Source organism: Caretta caretta, chromosome 1 (genome assembly GCF_965140235.1).
Source record: "Caretta caretta isolate rCarCar2 chromosome 1, rCarCar1.hap1, whole genome shotgun sequence".
In the NCBI taxonomy this organism is placed as follows: Eukaryota; Metazoa; Chordata; order Testudines; family Cheloniidae; genus Caretta; species Caretta caretta.
In genome coordinates, this window is record NC_134206.1 from 835966 (window position 1) to 851463 (window position 15498).

At 67.5% G+C, this 15498-nt stretch overlaps 1 protein-coding gene across 1 annotated transcript; it reads right to left on the minus strand.

Annotated features, from left to right (window-relative positions):
* Nucleotides 1-2419: 2419 nt before the first annotated feature.
* On the minus strand, nucleotides 2420-14458 carry CCKBR (cholecystokinin B receptor). The gene is made up of 5 exons (XM_075125515.1): nucleotides 14273-14458; nucleotides 7565-7816; nucleotides 6988-7243; nucleotides 5775-5902; nucleotides 2420-4210 (listed from the first exon to the last, which is right to left on the minus strand). Exons 1-5 carry the CDS (start codon nucleotides 14403-14405, stop codon nucleotides 3684-3686), a joined length of 1296 nt encoding a protein of 431 aa, XP_074981616.1. The 5' UTR covers nucleotides 14406-14458; the 3' UTR covers nucleotides 2420-3683.
* Nucleotides 14459-15498: the final 1040 nt, after the last annotated feature.

Below are 15498 nucleotides of genomic sequence, written 5' to 3' on the forward strand. Positions count from 1 at the left end.
CAGCCCCCGCACCCCCCGGCCCCTCCTCCAGCCTTCGCACCCAGCCCCCCCACCCCCGGCCCCTCCTCCAGCCTTCGCACCCAGCCCCCCCACCCCCCGGCCCCTCCTCCAGCCTTCGCACCCAGCCCCCCCACCCCCCGGCCCCTCCTCCAGCCTTTGTCCAGGTGCCTGGGCAGGTGTCACCTGGCTCCAACCCCTTCCTGGGCTCAGGGCCCCTGCTCAGGTATCGTCCCGCCAGTGACGTCACCCCCAATACCCCCCACCATCCCACACCGACGCAGCCAGTCCCAGTCTAACTCCCCCCAACATCCCAGGTCAACGCGCCCCACTCCCTGCTCCGTCACAAAGAGGGGAGGGGAGAGGCGGTTGTGGGGACACAGGACCGGCGAGGGAACTTGGGACCCCGCCAATGGCCTGGAGAATGGAGGCCCCAGCGACTGGGGACCTGGGAGCCCAGGCGGGTCTGGCCGGGGTGGGACAATGGGCTGTGGGGGGAGGACCCTGGTGACCGGACCAGGCGTCCCGGGCAGGGGGGAACAAAGGGCGGAGGAGAGGGGCCCCAGCGACCGAGACAAAGGGCAGAGGCGGGGCTTGGGGGCGGTGATGGGGGGCTCGGTGGGGGGGAGGGAGCAGGCAGAGCCCCCCTGGATGGGCTGGGGGAGGCCAGGCCTGAGGCCGGGTTCAGACGCTCACGGACCGTCCTGTGGTACGCTGGCCCGGAGTCGCTCCGGGCTGGGGATCGGGTCCCGCGGCGGAAGCAGAACCGGAGCGGGGCCGTTCCAAGACGTTTATTATCCGCGGCCGCGTGTGGGGCCAAGCAGCAGCGGGGGCGGGGGGGGGGTTACAGGCTCACACTCACCACCCCAGCAATCTCCAGCCTTGCTGGTCTGTGGCCCTCGCCCCCCAGGTCAGCCACCTGCTGCCCCGTTACCCCCCCGGGCACGGCTCCCGCGGGGCCCCCAGAACAGGGCTCAGGGACTGGCCAGGGCCCTGCTGGCTTCCCACTCCCCTGTGGGGCTGGCTCCTCCTCCCCAGGGGACCCCATCCTCCCAGCAGCCCCCCGCGCTGCTCACGCACCGCCCCTCAGGGCTCCCTGACCAGCCTACAGCAGCCCCCTTCCTGCACCTGCTCCCCACACTCCTGCCCCCCGACCAGGCTCGCAGCTCAGGGCCCCTGGAAATGCTCCTGCCCTCTCCCTGAGCCCAGGGGCTGGCCTGGCTAGGGGCACGTTGCCACCCACGGCGAGCTCTGTGTCTGCCCCAGGGTGTCTTGCGCCGGCGGGCAGCTCTCCGCCCATCCAAGGCCTTTCCCCATTGGAGCCCAGGCCAGCCCCATGGGGGCCAGGCTAAGAGCTGGCAGGGAGGGGGTTCACTCACCCAGCCCCAACCCCAGGACAGGGGCAGCCGGGCACGAGGGGACAGGCTCTGCTGGGGCCTGGACACATGGGGGGCTGCATGCTGGAGGCCCCAGGCCTAGCCAGCCATGGGGGGGGGGGGGGGGGGGGATATGCTGAGATCACCCTGCCTTGGGCCAGAGACCCAGCCCCCTGCTAGCAGGGCTGGGGGGCACCGGGGAGACGTGCCACAGACGCCTTTCCCAGCCCCCGGTGCCCGCGGGGACGGATGGGCAGAGCCTCCCAGCCGGGGCAACCAGCGCACCTGACAGCATCTCCAACCTCGCTGTGCTTGAGGCAGGGGGCTGGGGTGTGGGAAGAGGTGCAGGGTGTGGGAGGGGGTTTGGGGTGCAGGCTCTGGGAGGGGGCTCAGGGCTGGGGGTTGGGGTGCGGGAGGAGGTGCAGGGTGTGGGAGGGGGTTTGGGGTGCAGGCTCTGGGAGGGGGCTCAGGGCTGGGGGTTGGGGTGCAGGAGGGGGTTTGGGGTGCAGGCTCTGGGAGGGGGCTCAGGGCTGGGGGTTGGGGTACGGGAGGAGGTGCAGGGGGTGGGAGGGGGTTTGGGGTGCAGGCTCTGGGAGGGGGCTCAGGGCTGGGGTGCAGGAGGTGCAGGCGGGGGTTTGGGGTGCAGGCTCTGGGAGGGGGCTCAGGGCTGGGGGTTGGGGTGCAGGAGGTGCAGGCGGGGGTTTGGGGTGCAGTCTCTGGAAGGGGGCTCAGGGCTGGGGTGCGGGAGGTGCAGGTGGGGGTTTGGGGTGCAGTCTCTGGAAGGGGGCTCGGGGCTGGGGGTTGGGGTGCGGGAGGTGCAGGCGGGGGTTTGGGGTGCAGTCTCTGGAAGGGGGCTCGGGGCTGGGGGTTGGGGTGCGGGAGGTGCAGGCGGGGGTTTGGGGTGCAGGCTCTGGGAGGGGGCTCAGGGCTGGGGGTTGGGGTGCGGGAGGTGCAGGCGGGGGTTTGGGGTGCAGTCTCTGGGAGGGGGCTCAGGGCTGGGGGTTGGGGTGCGGGAGGGGGTGAGGGGTGCAGGCTCTGGGTGGGGGCTCAGGGCTGGGGGTTGGGGTGCGGGAGGAGGTGCAGGGTGTGGGAGGGGGTTTGGGGTGCAGGCTCTGGGAGGGGGCTCAGGGCTGGGGGTTGGGGTGCAGGAGGTGCAGGTGGGGGTTTGGGGTGCAGGCTCTGGGAGGGGGCTCAGGGCTGGGGGTTGGGGTGCGGGAGGGGGTTTGAGGTGCAGGCTCTGGGAGGGGGCTCAGGGCTGGGGGTTGGGGTGCGGGAGGAGGTGCAGGGTGTGGGAGGGGGCTCAGGGTTGGGGTGTGGGAGGGGGTTTGGGGTGCAGTCTCTGGAAGGGGGCTCAGGGCTGGGGGTTGGGGTGCGGGAGGGGGTGAGGGGTGCAGGCTCTGGGTGGGGGCTCAGGGCTGGGGGTTGGGGTGCGGGAGGAGGTGCAGGGTGTGGGAGGGGGTTTGGGGTGCAGGCTCTGGGAGGGGGCTCAGGGCTGGGGGTTGGGGTGCAGGAGGTGCAGGTGGGGGTTTGGGGTGCAGGCTCTGGGAGGGGGCTCAGGGCTGGGGGTTGGGGTGCGGGAGGGGGTTTGGGGTGCAGGCTCTGGGAGGGGGCTCAGGGCTGGGGGTTGGGGTGCGGGAGGAGGTGCAGGGTGTGGGAGGGGGTTTGGGGTGCAGGCTCTGGGAGGGGGCTCAGGGTTGGGGTGCGGGAGGGGGTGAGGGGTGCAGGCTCTGGCAGGGGGCTCAGGTGGCTCCCGGTCAGCGGGCCCCAGGCTGCCGGCGGCGGGGGGACTGCCAGCGGCGGGGGTGCCTGGGGGGCCCCAGGCTGTTGGCGGGGGGCTAGGGGGGCCCCAGGCTGCCGGTGGTGGGGGGACTGCCAGTGGCAGGGGGGCCTGGGGGGCCCCAGGCTGTTGGCGAGGGGCTAGGGGGGCCCCAGGCTGCCGGCAGGGGAGGGCCAGGGGAGCCCCAGGCTGACGGGGGCGCTAGGGGGGCCCAGGCTGCCGGCGGGGGAGGGCCGGGGGAGCCCCAGGCTGTTGGCGGGGGGCTAGGGGGGCCCCAGGCTGCCGGCGGCGGGGGGACTGCCAGCAGCAGGGGGGCTAGGGGGGCCCCAGGCTGTTGGCAGGGGCCTAGGGGGGCCCCAGGCTGCCGGTGGCGGGGGGACTGCCAGGGGCGGGGGGGCCTGGTGGGCCCCAGGCTGTTTGCAGGGGGGGCCCCAGGCTGCTAGCAGCGGGGGGACTGCCAGCGGCGGGGGGGCCGGGGGGGCCCCAGGCTGCCGGCGGGGGAGGGCTGGGGGAACCCCAGGCTGACGGGGGGGCTAGGGGGGCCCCAGGCTGCTGACGGTGGTGTAGCTGGTCTTGGAGAGGGAGGTGCCCGTGGCATGCACCTCGCCGTCGGGCGGGGGGCGGCGTGGGCGCCGGGGCCGGCAGCGGGCCAAGGTGGCGACGGAGGCGGTGCGGAAGCGCCGGTTCATGAAGCAGTAGATGAGGGGGTTGGCGCAGGCCGAGGTGTAGGACAGCAGGTGGATGAAGGAGATGGGGGCGCCCGAGAGCGCCCGCTGGGCCGAGGCCGGGGCGAAGGCGCGCCAGGTGTTGGCGGAGAAGACGGGCAGCCAGCAGAGGAAGAACATGACCACGATGACGATCAGCATGCGGATCACCCGCTTCTTGGCCAGCAGCTTGGCCTGCGAGCTGTTGACGCGGGCGCCGTCCTCCTGCGCCCCCCCCGGGCCCGCCCGGCCCAGCGAGCTCAGCTCCAGCACCCCCCCCGGCCTGGCCAGCTGCACGTAGCACCCGTCGTCCTCCAGCCCCGGGGCCAGGGGCTCCACGGCACCGTGCTGCAGACCTGGGGAGAGAGCAGAGCCACGGGCCGCCCCACGTCAGAGCCAGGGGTCAGCCTGCTCCCGCCCGTCAGCCGACAGGCCCAAGGAGTCCAAGGGGCGGGGGCCCGGGAAGCGGATGGGGAGCACCGGGGGGCCCCAGGGGTGGATGGGGGGGTCGGCGGGTGTGAATGAGGGATCCTGGGGATGGACGGTGTGATGAAGTGGGGTTTTATTCATCTTGTTATGTTGCATGCGAGTCTTACTGTCCTATACCAAAACTGGGTGTGCTTCAGTTTCCCTGGGTGCTGCACGAATACTGGGTGTGCCTCAGTTTCCCTGGGTGCTGCACCAACCCTGCGGGGGTGGGAACTGGGGGTGTGATTTTGCTGAGGCCCTCAGGGTAGGGTAGGTGCACCTGTGTGACCAGAGACCCAGGAGGGTGGATGCGACCAGGTGACACCTTTTGCTGGGAAGCGAGACAAAGAGACAGATGAGAACAGGGGGGTGTCTGACTGGGTGGCTGGAGACCTGCGTGGGGGGACTGGACCGGGGAATCCAGGGTGTCTGGCCCAGGACTCCTAAGATGGACTGTGCTGAAAGTCACTGATTTCCGTGCTACCAAGTGGACAGGGATGTGTGTGGATGGGAAGAGCTGGGGGCGTGAATGGGGGCCCCAAGGGTGGTGTATGTGGATGGGAGGGCCAGAGGTGTGCGCGTGGACGGGAGGGGGAGTCTGGGGGCGTGCGTGGATGTGGAGGGCCAGGGGCGTGCGTGGACGGGGGGGCCAGGTGTGTGAATGGGGGCCCCAAGAGAGGTGTGTGTGGATGGTGGGGGGGGTCCTGGGGGCGCGCGCGTGGCCGGGGGTGCGCGCGTGGCTGGGGGGACGTGGCCGGGGGTGCGCGCGTGGCCGGGGGGACGTGGCCGGGGGCGCGCGCGTGGCCGGGGGGACGTGGCCGGGGGCGCGCGCGTGGCCGGGGGGACGTGGCCGGGGGCGCGCGCGTGGCCGGGGGGACGTGGCCGGGGGCGTGCGCGTGGCCGGGGGCGTGCGCGTGGCCGGGGGGACGTGGCCGGGGGCGTGCGCGTGGCCGGGGGCATGCGCGTGGCCGGGGGCATGCGCGTGGCCGGGGGCGGGGACGTGGCCGGGGGCGGGGACGTGGCCGGGGGCGGGGACGTGGCCGGGGGCGGGGACGTGGCCGGGGGGGTCCGGGGGCGTGCGCAAGGCTGGGGGCGTGCGCAAGGCCGGGGGGACGTGGCTGGGGGGGGTCCGGGGGCGTGCGCGTGGCCAGGGGGATGTGGCCGGGGGGGTCGCGTGGCTGGGGGGACGTGGCCGGGGGCGTGCGCGTGGCCGGGGGCGTGCGCGTGGCCGGGGGGGGTCCGGGGGAATGCGCGTGGCCGGGGGGACGTGGCCGGGGCGTGCGCGTGGCCGGGGGGACGTGGCCGGGGGGGTCCGGAGGAATGCGCGTGGCCGGGGGGACGTGGCCGGGGCGTGCGCATGGCCGGGGGGGGTCCGGGGGCATGCGCGTGGCTGGGGGCATGCGCGTGGCCGGGGGCATGTGCGTGGCCGGGGGCTCTCAGCCTCTCACTCACCCGTGGCTTCTCTCCTGATGTCCGTCTCGAAGCGGATGCTGCGGTACAGCTCGCGGGAGATGAGTCCATAGGCCACGGCCATCACCACGCCGGGGATGAAGAAGAGGATGAGGAGCAGCAGGATGTACCTGGAGCGGGCACAGCCTGTCACATGGGAGCCCCTCAGCCTGGCTGCCCATGTGCCACCCCCCTCCCGGGCCCTGCTCCGTCCGAGCCCACCGCCAGGCCGGGCCTGGGGCTCCCCATGGCCTGGACACCCCCGCAGTCAGCCATGCCGTGCCTCCTGCTCCAGCTGCCCCATCCCAACAGGGGCCTGGCTCCCGGCACCGCCCCGGGCAGCGCGTCCTCTGGGCCGGAGCCCAGCACCTGCTGCTTGCCCAGGCCAGGACCCACGGCAGTGGGGGAGGGCGGGAGGGTGTTGGGGGCATAGTGGGGATGTGATGAAGTGGGAATGTTCTTAATGTTCTCTCTGAATACTGGGTGGGTGCCTCAGTTTCCCCTATGCTGTTCTTAAGTATCTAGGGGGTGGGATAAGGGTGTATGATCATTGCAGAGCCCTAGAGGACAGGGGTGTGCAGGGGTCTGGACACAGAAAATGGCCGACACCCTGTTTCCTGGCCACTGATGGCCTGGGCCCTTCCTCCCTGCAAGGTGAGAGCTAAAGGGTTGGAGAACAAAGGAATCAGGTGACCTCTTGGCCCGGGAAAGGAACAAAGCCCAGAGGAGGGGGTTGGGGGGCTGGAGGGAGTTTCAGTTTGGGGCTGGCTGGGACATGGAGTGAAGTGCAGACGTGGTTGTCTGGCTCACTGCCCCCCCAAAATGGACCCAGCTGAGGGGTCCTGTTCTTTGCACCTACAAGCTCTGTGTTAGACCATGTTCCTGTCGTCTAATAAACCTTCTGTTTTACTGGCTGGCTGAGAGTCACGTCTGACTGCGGAGTTGGGGGGCAGGACCCTCTGCCCCCCCCAGGACCCCCCTGGGCGGACTCGCTGTGGGACGCGCCCGGAGGGGCAGAGGAGGCTGAATGCTCCGAGGTCGGACCCAGGAAGGTGGGAGCCGGGTGAGCTGTGTGTCCTGCAGACAGGCTGCTCCCCGAGAGGAGACCCCCCCAGAGTGCTGCCCGGCTCCGTAGGGAGCGGTTCTCGCCCGGGCCCGTGAGGGGGGCGCAGCGCAGGGAGGCTCAGGGGCCCGCGGCACGGTGCGGGCGACTCACCAGGCCTGTGTGAAGTGCTGGTTGGGCCAGAGGTGCTGGCACTGGGCGAGGCCGGGCCGGGCGGGCATGGGCACCGTGGTGCTGTAGATGGCGTAGGGCAGCATGAGCAGCAGGGAGAGCAGCCAGGTGCCGGCGATGACCCGGTAGGCATGGGAGCGGGTCTGCCACACGCGGGACTGCAGCGGGTTGCAGATGGCTCGGTACCGCTCAGTGGCGATCGCCACCAGGCTGAAGGTGGAGACGCTGACGGACATGCCTGGGGCGGGGGGGACGCCGCGTGAGAACCGGCCCCCAGGCCTGCGCCCAGCCCTGCCCAGCACGGGGGTCAGCAGGAGAACCGGGCACCCAGCCCGCTCCCAGGGGCAGGGAGACCGACCCAGGCCTGACCCCCGCCCCCGGCACCAGCCAGGGCTGGCAGCTCTACCCAGGAGCTCCCTGGCTACCCACTCCCCCCCCACCCCGAGCTGGATCCCCAGCCCTGCCCAGTCCCCGGCCCCCCCAGCTCCCCGGTCCTGGCACATCCAGATGCCCGGCCCCGCCCAGCCCCCCGCCCAGCCCCCAGCCCCGCCGCACTCACTCATGAGATAGGCCATGAGCTTGCAGCCGGCGGTGCCGAAGACGAAGGTGCCCATGAGGTTGGGCAGCAGGGTGAAGGGCATACAGCACAGGGCCAGCAGCAGGTCGCTCAGCGCCAGTGAGAGCAGGAAGCAGTTGGTGATGGTGCGGAGCCGCCGGTTCAGGGCCAGGACCACGACGATGAGTGAGTTCCCGAAGACGCTGAGCAGGAAGATCAGCGAGTAGAGCAGGACCCGCACCGTGAAGTCCAGGTCTGTGGGGATGGAGAGGCAGTGTGAGGCCAGGGCACCTGGGTCCTGCCTAGCTCGGGGGGGTGGGGTGGAGGTCTGGTGGCCAGGATGCCTGGGTCCTGCCTGGCTCGGGGAGGGGGGTGTGGTGGGTTAGAGCAGGGGGGCTGGGAGCCAGGATGCCCATGATGGTGCCTGGGGGGGCCCCCACTGACTCTGCCTCAGGATGGCTCCCGCCATGCTCTGTGGCTGGGCCATGCTGGCCGCTGTCTGCCAGCTCCCACCCTGCGCCCGCTGCTCCCCCTCCCCTCCGGGCACAGCTTCTCCTGGCTGTCGAGAAATCTCCGCATTAAGCATCTTCGCAGAACTTCCACGCGACTTCGTGTCAGGCCTCTTCGCACAACCTTGTCTTAGAATCATAGAATCATAGAATAACAGAGTTGGAAGGGACCTCTGGAGGCCATCTAGTCCAACCCCCTGCCCAGAGTAGGACCAATCCCAATTAAATCATCCCAGCCAGGGCTTTGTCAAGCCAGACCTTAAAAACTTCTAAGGAAGGAGATTCTACCACCTCCCTAGGTAACGCATTCCAGTGTTTCACCACCCTCCTCGTGAAAAAGTTTTTTCCTAATATCCAACCTAAACCTCCCCCACTGCAGCTTGAGACCATTACTCCTCGTTCTGTCATCTGATACCATTGAGAACAGTCTAGAGCCATCCTCTTTGGAACCCCCCTTCAGGTAGTTGAAAGCAGCTATCAAATCCCCCCTCATTCTTCTCTTCTGCAGGCTAAACAATCCCAGCTCCCTCAGCCTCTCCTCATAACTCATGTGTTCCAGACCCCTAATCATTTTTGTTGCCCTTCGCTGGACTCTCTCCAATTTATCCACATCCTTCTTGTAGTGTGGGGCCCAAAACTGGACACAGTACTCCAGATGAGGCCTCACCAATGTCGAATAGAGGGGAACGATCACGTCCCTCGATCTGCTCGCTATGCTCTTACTTATACATCCCAAAATGCCATTGGCCTTCTTGGCAACAAGGGCACACTGCTGACTCATATCCAGCTTCTCGTCCACTGTCACCCCTAGGTCCTTTTCCGCAGAACTGCTGCCTAGCCATTCGGTCCCTAGTCTGTAGCTGTGCATTGGGTTCTTCCGTCCTAAGTGCAGGACCCTGCACTTATCCTTATTGAACCTCATCAGATTTCTTTTGGCCCAATCCTCCAATTTGTCTAGGTCCTTCTGTATCCTATCCCTGCCCTCCAGCGTATCTACCACTCCTCCCAGTTTAGTATCATCCGCAAATTTGCTGAGAGTGCAATCCACACCATCCTCCAGATCATTTATGAAGATATTGAACAAAACCGGCCCCAGGACCGACCCTTGGGGCACTCCACTTGATACCGGCTGCCAATTAGACATGGAGCCATTGATCACTACCCATTGAGCCCGACAATCTAGCCAGCTTTCTAACCACCTTATAGTGCATTCATCCAGCCCATACTTCCTTAACTTGCTGACAAGAATACTGTGGGAGACCGTGTCAAAAGCTTTGCTAAAATCAAGAAACAATACATCCACTGCTTTCCCTTCATCCACAGAACCAGTAATCTCATCAAAAAGGCGATTAGATTAGTCAGGCATGACCTTCCCTTGGGTCTTGGGTCTGTCCATGTGCGGCCTCTGTTTTCATGCAACTTTGTGTCAGATCCTCATACAGGAAACCTTGTATTGAACCTTGGTATAATGTTAAAAAATGTCTTTTCGCGAGGAGCAGAACAAGGTCCCCGCCCCCCGTTTTAATCCATTGTCCAGTTGGATGAACGAGGTGTGAACGGGGGCGGCGGAAGGCACCTCCAGACAGCCGCAACCCTCGGAGAGGTTTCAGAGTAGCAGCCGTGTTTGTCTGTATCTGTAAAAAGAAAAGGAGGACTAGTGGCACCTTAGAGACTAACCAATTTATTTGAGCGTGAGCTATAGCTCACTTCATCGGATACATGCAGTGGAAAATACAAAGTGGGGAGATTTATATACACTGAGAACATGAAACAATGGGTGTTACCATACACACTGTAACCAGAGTGATCAGGTAAGATGAGCTATTACCAGCAGGAGAGCGGCCCGGGGGAGGGGGGAACGACCTTTTGTAGTGATAATCAAGGTGGGCCATTTCCAGCAGTTGACAAGAAACATCTGAGGAACAGTGGGGGGTGGAGGGGCGGGGAGTAAACTTGTGGAAATAGTTTTACTCTGTGTAATGACACATCCACTCCCAGTCTCTATTCAAGCCTAAGTTAATTGTATCCAGTTTGCAAATTAATTCCAATTCAGCAGTCTCTCGTTGCAGTCTGTTTCTGAAGTTTTTTTGTTGAAGAATTGCCACTTTTAGGTCTGTAATCGAGTGACCAAAGAGATTGAAGTGTTCTCCGACTGGTTTTTGAATGTTATAATTCTTGACGTCTGATTTGTGTCCATTTATTCTTTTACGTAGAGACTGTCCAGTTTGGCCAATGTACATGGCAGAGGGGCGTTGCTGGCCCAAGATGGCATAGATCACATTGGTAGATGTGCAGGTGAACGAGCCTCTGATCGTGTGGCTGATGTTATTAGGCCCTGTGATGGTGTCCCCTGAATAGATATGTGGGCACGGTTGGCAACGGGCTTTGTTGCAAGGATTGGTTCCTGGGTTAGTGGCTCTGTTGTGTGGTGTGTGGTTGCTAGTGAGTATTTGCTTCAGGTTGGGGGCCTGTCTGTAAGCAAGGACTGGCCTGTCTCCCAAGTGAGAGTGATGGGTCGTCCTTCAGGATAGGTTTCAGAGTAACAGCCGTGTTAGTCTGTATTCGCAAAAAGAAAAGGAGTACTTGTGGCACCTTAGAGACTAACCAATTTATTTGAGCATGAGCTTTCGTGAGCTACAGCTCACTTCATCAGGATAGGTTGTAGATCCTTAATAATGCGTTGGAGGGGTTTTAGTTGGGGGCTGAAGGTGACGGCTAGTGGCGTTCTGTTATTTTCTTTGTTGGGCCTGTCCTGCAGTAGGTAACTTCTGGGAACTCTTCTGGCTCTATCAATCTGTTTCTTCACTTCTGCAGGTGGGTATTGTAGTTGTAAGAAAGCTTGATAGAGATCTTGTAGGTGTTTGTCTCTGTCTGAGGGGTTGGAGCAAATGCGGTTGTATCGCAGAGCTTGGCTGTAGACGATGGATCGTGTGGTGTGGTCAGGGTGAAAGCTGGAGGCATGCAGGTAGGAATAGCGGTCAGTAGGTTTCCGGTATAGGGTGGTGTTTATGTGGCCATTGTTTATTAGCACCGTAGTGTCCAGGAAGTGGATCTCTTGTGTGGACTGGACCAGGCTGAGGTTGGTGGTGGGATGGAAATTGTTGAAATCATGGTGCAATTCCTCAAGGGCTTCTTTTCCATGGGTCCAGATGATGAAGATGTCATCGATATAGTGCAAGTAGAGTAGGGGCGTTAGGGGACGAGAGGGGATGGGAGCCAGGGCCAAGAACAGCAAAACCGGCCCAGTGGGCTCACGGCAGAAGAGCAGACGTGTTGACGGCCTTGGGGGTTAGACGCGGCACCTTCTTTTGAAAACACCCTCTCTGGACGTAAACGTGGGGCAGTGGGACAGCGCCCAGAAGGAAGCGCCGCCGGGGACCCACAGACACAGATTTTGACGCTGGGCTCGATTTGCAGGAGAGGGAAGTGGCTATATGTGCGAGGTGTCGTGCAGAGGACCCCGGGTCTCGTCTTGTCAACATGGGAGCATCGATCCGGATCGGCAGAAGCCCGGCTCCACCCCTCCCCCGTCGAACTCACCTGGCCAGAGATGTTCAGGGGAGCAACGAGCTGGTAACGAGGAGACGGCGTGTGCGTGTGTGTGTGCGGGAGTGTAATATCCACCCTATGCCGATGACACAGTGGGGATTGATACATGGATTACCTTGTCCCCCCCGAAAAGATCCTGTCCAGAACTCGAAGTACCACACGGCACCGGGGCAGCCGCTGGGCTGACAGCCGGGCACGACTCCGCCCCCCCCGACTTCCCCCCCCGGGGTCCGCCCCCCCGACTCCCCCCCCGGGGTCCGCTCCCCCCGACTCCCCCCCCGGGGTCCGCGCTGGGTCCGCCCCCCCGACTCTCCCCCCCGGGGTCCACCCCCCCGACTCCCCCCCCGGGCACCGCTCCCGACTCCCACCCCGGGCGCCGCGCTGGGTCCGCTCCCCCCGACTCCCCCCCCCGGGCGCCGCTCCCGACTCCCCCCCCGGGCACCGCGCTGGGTCCGCTCCCCCCGAGTCCCCCCCCCGGGCGCCGCGCTGGGTCCGCTCCCCCCGAGTCCCCCCCTCCGGGCACCGCTCCCAACTCCCCCCCCCGGGCACCGCACTGGGTCCGCTCCCCCCGACTCCCCCCCCCCCGGGCACCGTGCTGGGTCCCCCCCCGGTGTGGAAGAGAGGTGGGGGCAGAGATGGGCTCTGGGAGCTCTCAGTGGCCGGAGAGATTCCTGCCCGGGGAGAGCGACCAGGCCGGGCTGGCCCAGGGCCGACAGGAGAGAATCGGGAGTCTGACCCGTTACCTCCTGCTTCCCACAGACCGAGGGGGAGTCGCTGACGCTGACGGGGCAGAGGAAATGCCTCTCAGCCCCGAGCCCCGTTGGCCTGTGGAACTCACCACCACATGGTCCCCTGGCCGGGCGCTGGGCAGGGCCCAGGAAGGCCCTGGCATCGCTGGGGCTATCAAGCCCCCAGAGCGAGGCCAGAGAGAGGCAATCGGCCAAGTCCGACCAGCCGCGCAGGGCCCCGGCCACCTCCCCCGCAGGAGGAATCCCGGGGACAGTTGATCCACTCGGGGCTCCGGGCCGTGAGGGGCTGGCCCTGGCCGGGGGGAGCTGGGAGCCCCACCGAAGTGGCCCTGGGCAGAGACCTGCCCTGGACAGTCTGCAGCCCAGCGAGGTGCACGGTACAGCACGCGGGCTCACCGTTCTCCTCCCCAGAGGTGCCCAAGAGTCTCTGCGGCCTGGCTCGGGGGGCACTTGCTGACAGGCTGGAACCAGGGTGCACCGGCGTGGGGCGGGCAGGGGGGACTGGGCACCGCCAGGCCGATTGCAGCTCCCCCAGCCTGAGCGGCGTTGCCCCAGTCCCCGGGCTAACAGCGCCGCCAGCCCCGATGGCTCGCCGAGCGATCAGCCGGAACAGGCCGCTGGATGTCGGGGGCACCTGGGCAGGGGCCGCAGGAGCCCGGGGGCCCCTCACAGGGGCTGATAAGTGGGGGTGCGGCGCGTGGCCGTGGATCCCAGCAGAGCCACGCGGCGCCGGCTACGAGTCCTGGGCAAACGGCTGGTTTCCCCGGGGCCACGCCGGCAAGGCCTGGAGATTCCCCTGCCCCTGGGAGCCGGTGCCACACGCCAGCTCAGCGGGACACCGAAGGATCCGGGGCCACAGCGGACAAGCCACCCCCCCGGGCCCCTCTGGGCCAAACGCCCGGGGGGTGGGCAGGAGAGCAGAGGCTCTGGTACCTGCCAGGGTGGCTCCAGTCCGGCGGCTGGGGGCGGGGAGCCAGGGCCTGCGGGTCGGGAGTGAGGGGCACCGACAGGGCGAGAAGCCAGACACGGAAACAAGGGACAAACCCGGCCCCAGGCTGGACGCCCATCTGGACGGAGGCGGGGAGCCAATGCCCCTCCCTGCGCGGCGGTAACGGGCAGCTCGGACCCAGTGACACCTCCGCACAGAGCCGGCCTGGGGGGGGTCGCGGGGACCCCAGCAGCCCTAGTCCAGCGCCCCCAGGCCAGGGCCGGACTGGTGCCCCCGAGAGGGGAAGGCCCCAGATTCCAGCACTTGCCACCCTGCACCTAAGGGTGCCTTCCACACCCCTGTGGGGGGGGGGCGCTCCCCCCACGTGTCCCACGCCCCCCCCCCCCCCGGGGCACACACTGGGAGGGCAGCACAACTCACCTTTCCCCTGCCTAAGAGAGAATCACAGCTGGGCTGGGCTGGGGGGGCTGCAGGTCAGGAGTGAGGGGCACCGGCAGGGCTGTGGGGGGGCTGCAGGTCAGGAGTGAGGGGCACCGGCAGGGCTGTGGGGGGCTGTGGGCTGGGAGTGAGGGGCACCGGCAGGGTGGTGGGGGGGAACAGCTTCTCCCTTGCAGCTTTTCCCCCCAGATTCCCAGCCCAGCAGCTCCCAGAGTCAGAGGCTCCCTGCCCCAGACGTGGGGGGTGCAGGATGGAGCCCCTGGGACTCACCCCCACCCTGGCAGCAGGGACCCTGGCCCCATCTTAGCGAAGGCCGAGCCCTGGGGCTGGGGGCAGTGCGGGGAGTATGACACACGGGGCAGTGCGTGCGGGGCGGGGGGGCGATCTCACCTGGGGGCCGGGGCAGAGGGAGGCGGGGGGGGCGGTACGGGGGGGCCGGTCTCACCTGGGGGCCCGGGGCAGAGGGAGGCGGGGGGCCGGTCTCGGCGGGGGGGCGGTACGGGGGGGCCGGTCTCACCTGAGGGGCTCCGCAGCGGGTCGCAGAGGCTCCGGTTCCAGCCCGAGGCGTTGCCGGGCCCCCCCGCGCACAGCAGCCGCTGCAGCAGCGTCTCGTTCATGCGCCGCGGGTCCAGGGCTCCGGCCGCGCCCATCCCCGGCGCCTCGCGGCGGCTCGCCCGGGCGGCGCCCAGGTCCCCGGTCCGGACCCGCCGCAGCCTCCGCTCGGCTCCAGCGCCGGGACCGACTGAGCCCGAGCCCGAGCCCGAGCCCGCACCGGCGGCGGATCCGCGAGCGAACAGCGCCCCCTGCCGGGCCCGGCGCCAACGGGAAGGGGGGGCTGCGGGTCGGGAGTGAGGGGCACCGCCAAGCTGTGGGGGGGGCAGGGGGCTACGGGTCGGGAGTGAGGGGCACCGGCAGGGCTGTGGGGGGGCAGGGCCAGGCTGGCAGGGGGCTGCGGGTCTGGAGTGAGGGGCACCGCCAAGCTGTGGGGGGGGCCAAGTCTGCGGGTTGGGAGTGAGGGGCACCGGCAGGGCTGTGGGGGGCAGGGCCAGGCTAGTTGGGGTCTGCGGGTCGGGAGTGAGGGGCACCGGCAGGGCTGTGGGGGGGCAGGGGGCTGTGGGTCGGGAGTGAGGGGCACCGGCAGGGCTGTGGGGGGGCAGGGCCAGGCTGGCAGGGGGCTGCGGGTCCGGAGCGAGGGGCACCGCCAAGCTGTGGGGGGGGGCAGGGGGCTGCGGGTTGGGAGTGAGGGGCACCGGCAGGGCTGTGGGGGGGCAGGGGGCTGCAGGTTGGGAGTGAGGGGCACCGGCAGGGCTGTGGGGGGCAGGGCCAGGCTAGTTGGGGTCTGCAGGTCGGGAGTGAGGGGCACTGGCAGAGCTGGGGGGCAGGGCCGGGCTGGCAGGGGGCTGCGTGTTGGGAGTGAGGGGCACCGGCAGGGCTGTGGGGGGCAGGGGGCTGCAGGTCGGGAGTGAGGGGCACGGGCAGGGCTGTGGGGGGGCAGGGAAGGGCTGGCAGGGGGCTGCGGGTCTGGAGTGAGGGGCACCGCCAAGCTGTGGGGGGGGGGGCAGGGGGCTGCGGGTCGGGAGTGAGGGGCACCGGCAGGGCTGTGGGGGGGCAGGGGGCTGCAGGTTGGGAGTGAGGGGCACCGGCAGGGCTGTGGGGGGCAGGGCCAGGCTAGTTGGGGTCTGCGGGTTGGGAGTGAGGGGCACTGGCAGAGCTGGGGGGCAGGGCCGGGCTGGCAGGGGGCTG

Bases quoted from the DNA above. Each gene is read 5' to 3' on its own strand.
- CCKBR (XM_075125515.1), bottom strand. From the start codon at position 14,405: ATGGGCGCGGCCGGAGCCCTGGACCCGCGGCGCATGAACGAGACGCTG. The intron at 5,903-6,987 runs GTGAGTCGCCCG...TGCCCGCTCCAG, and splicing joins CAGCACTTCACACAGGCCTG to GTACATCCTGCTGCTCCTCA. The intron at 4,211-5,774 runs GTGAGTGAGAGG...CTCTCTCCCCAG, and splicing joins CATCAGGAGAGAAGCCACGG to GTCTGCAGCACGGTGCCGTG.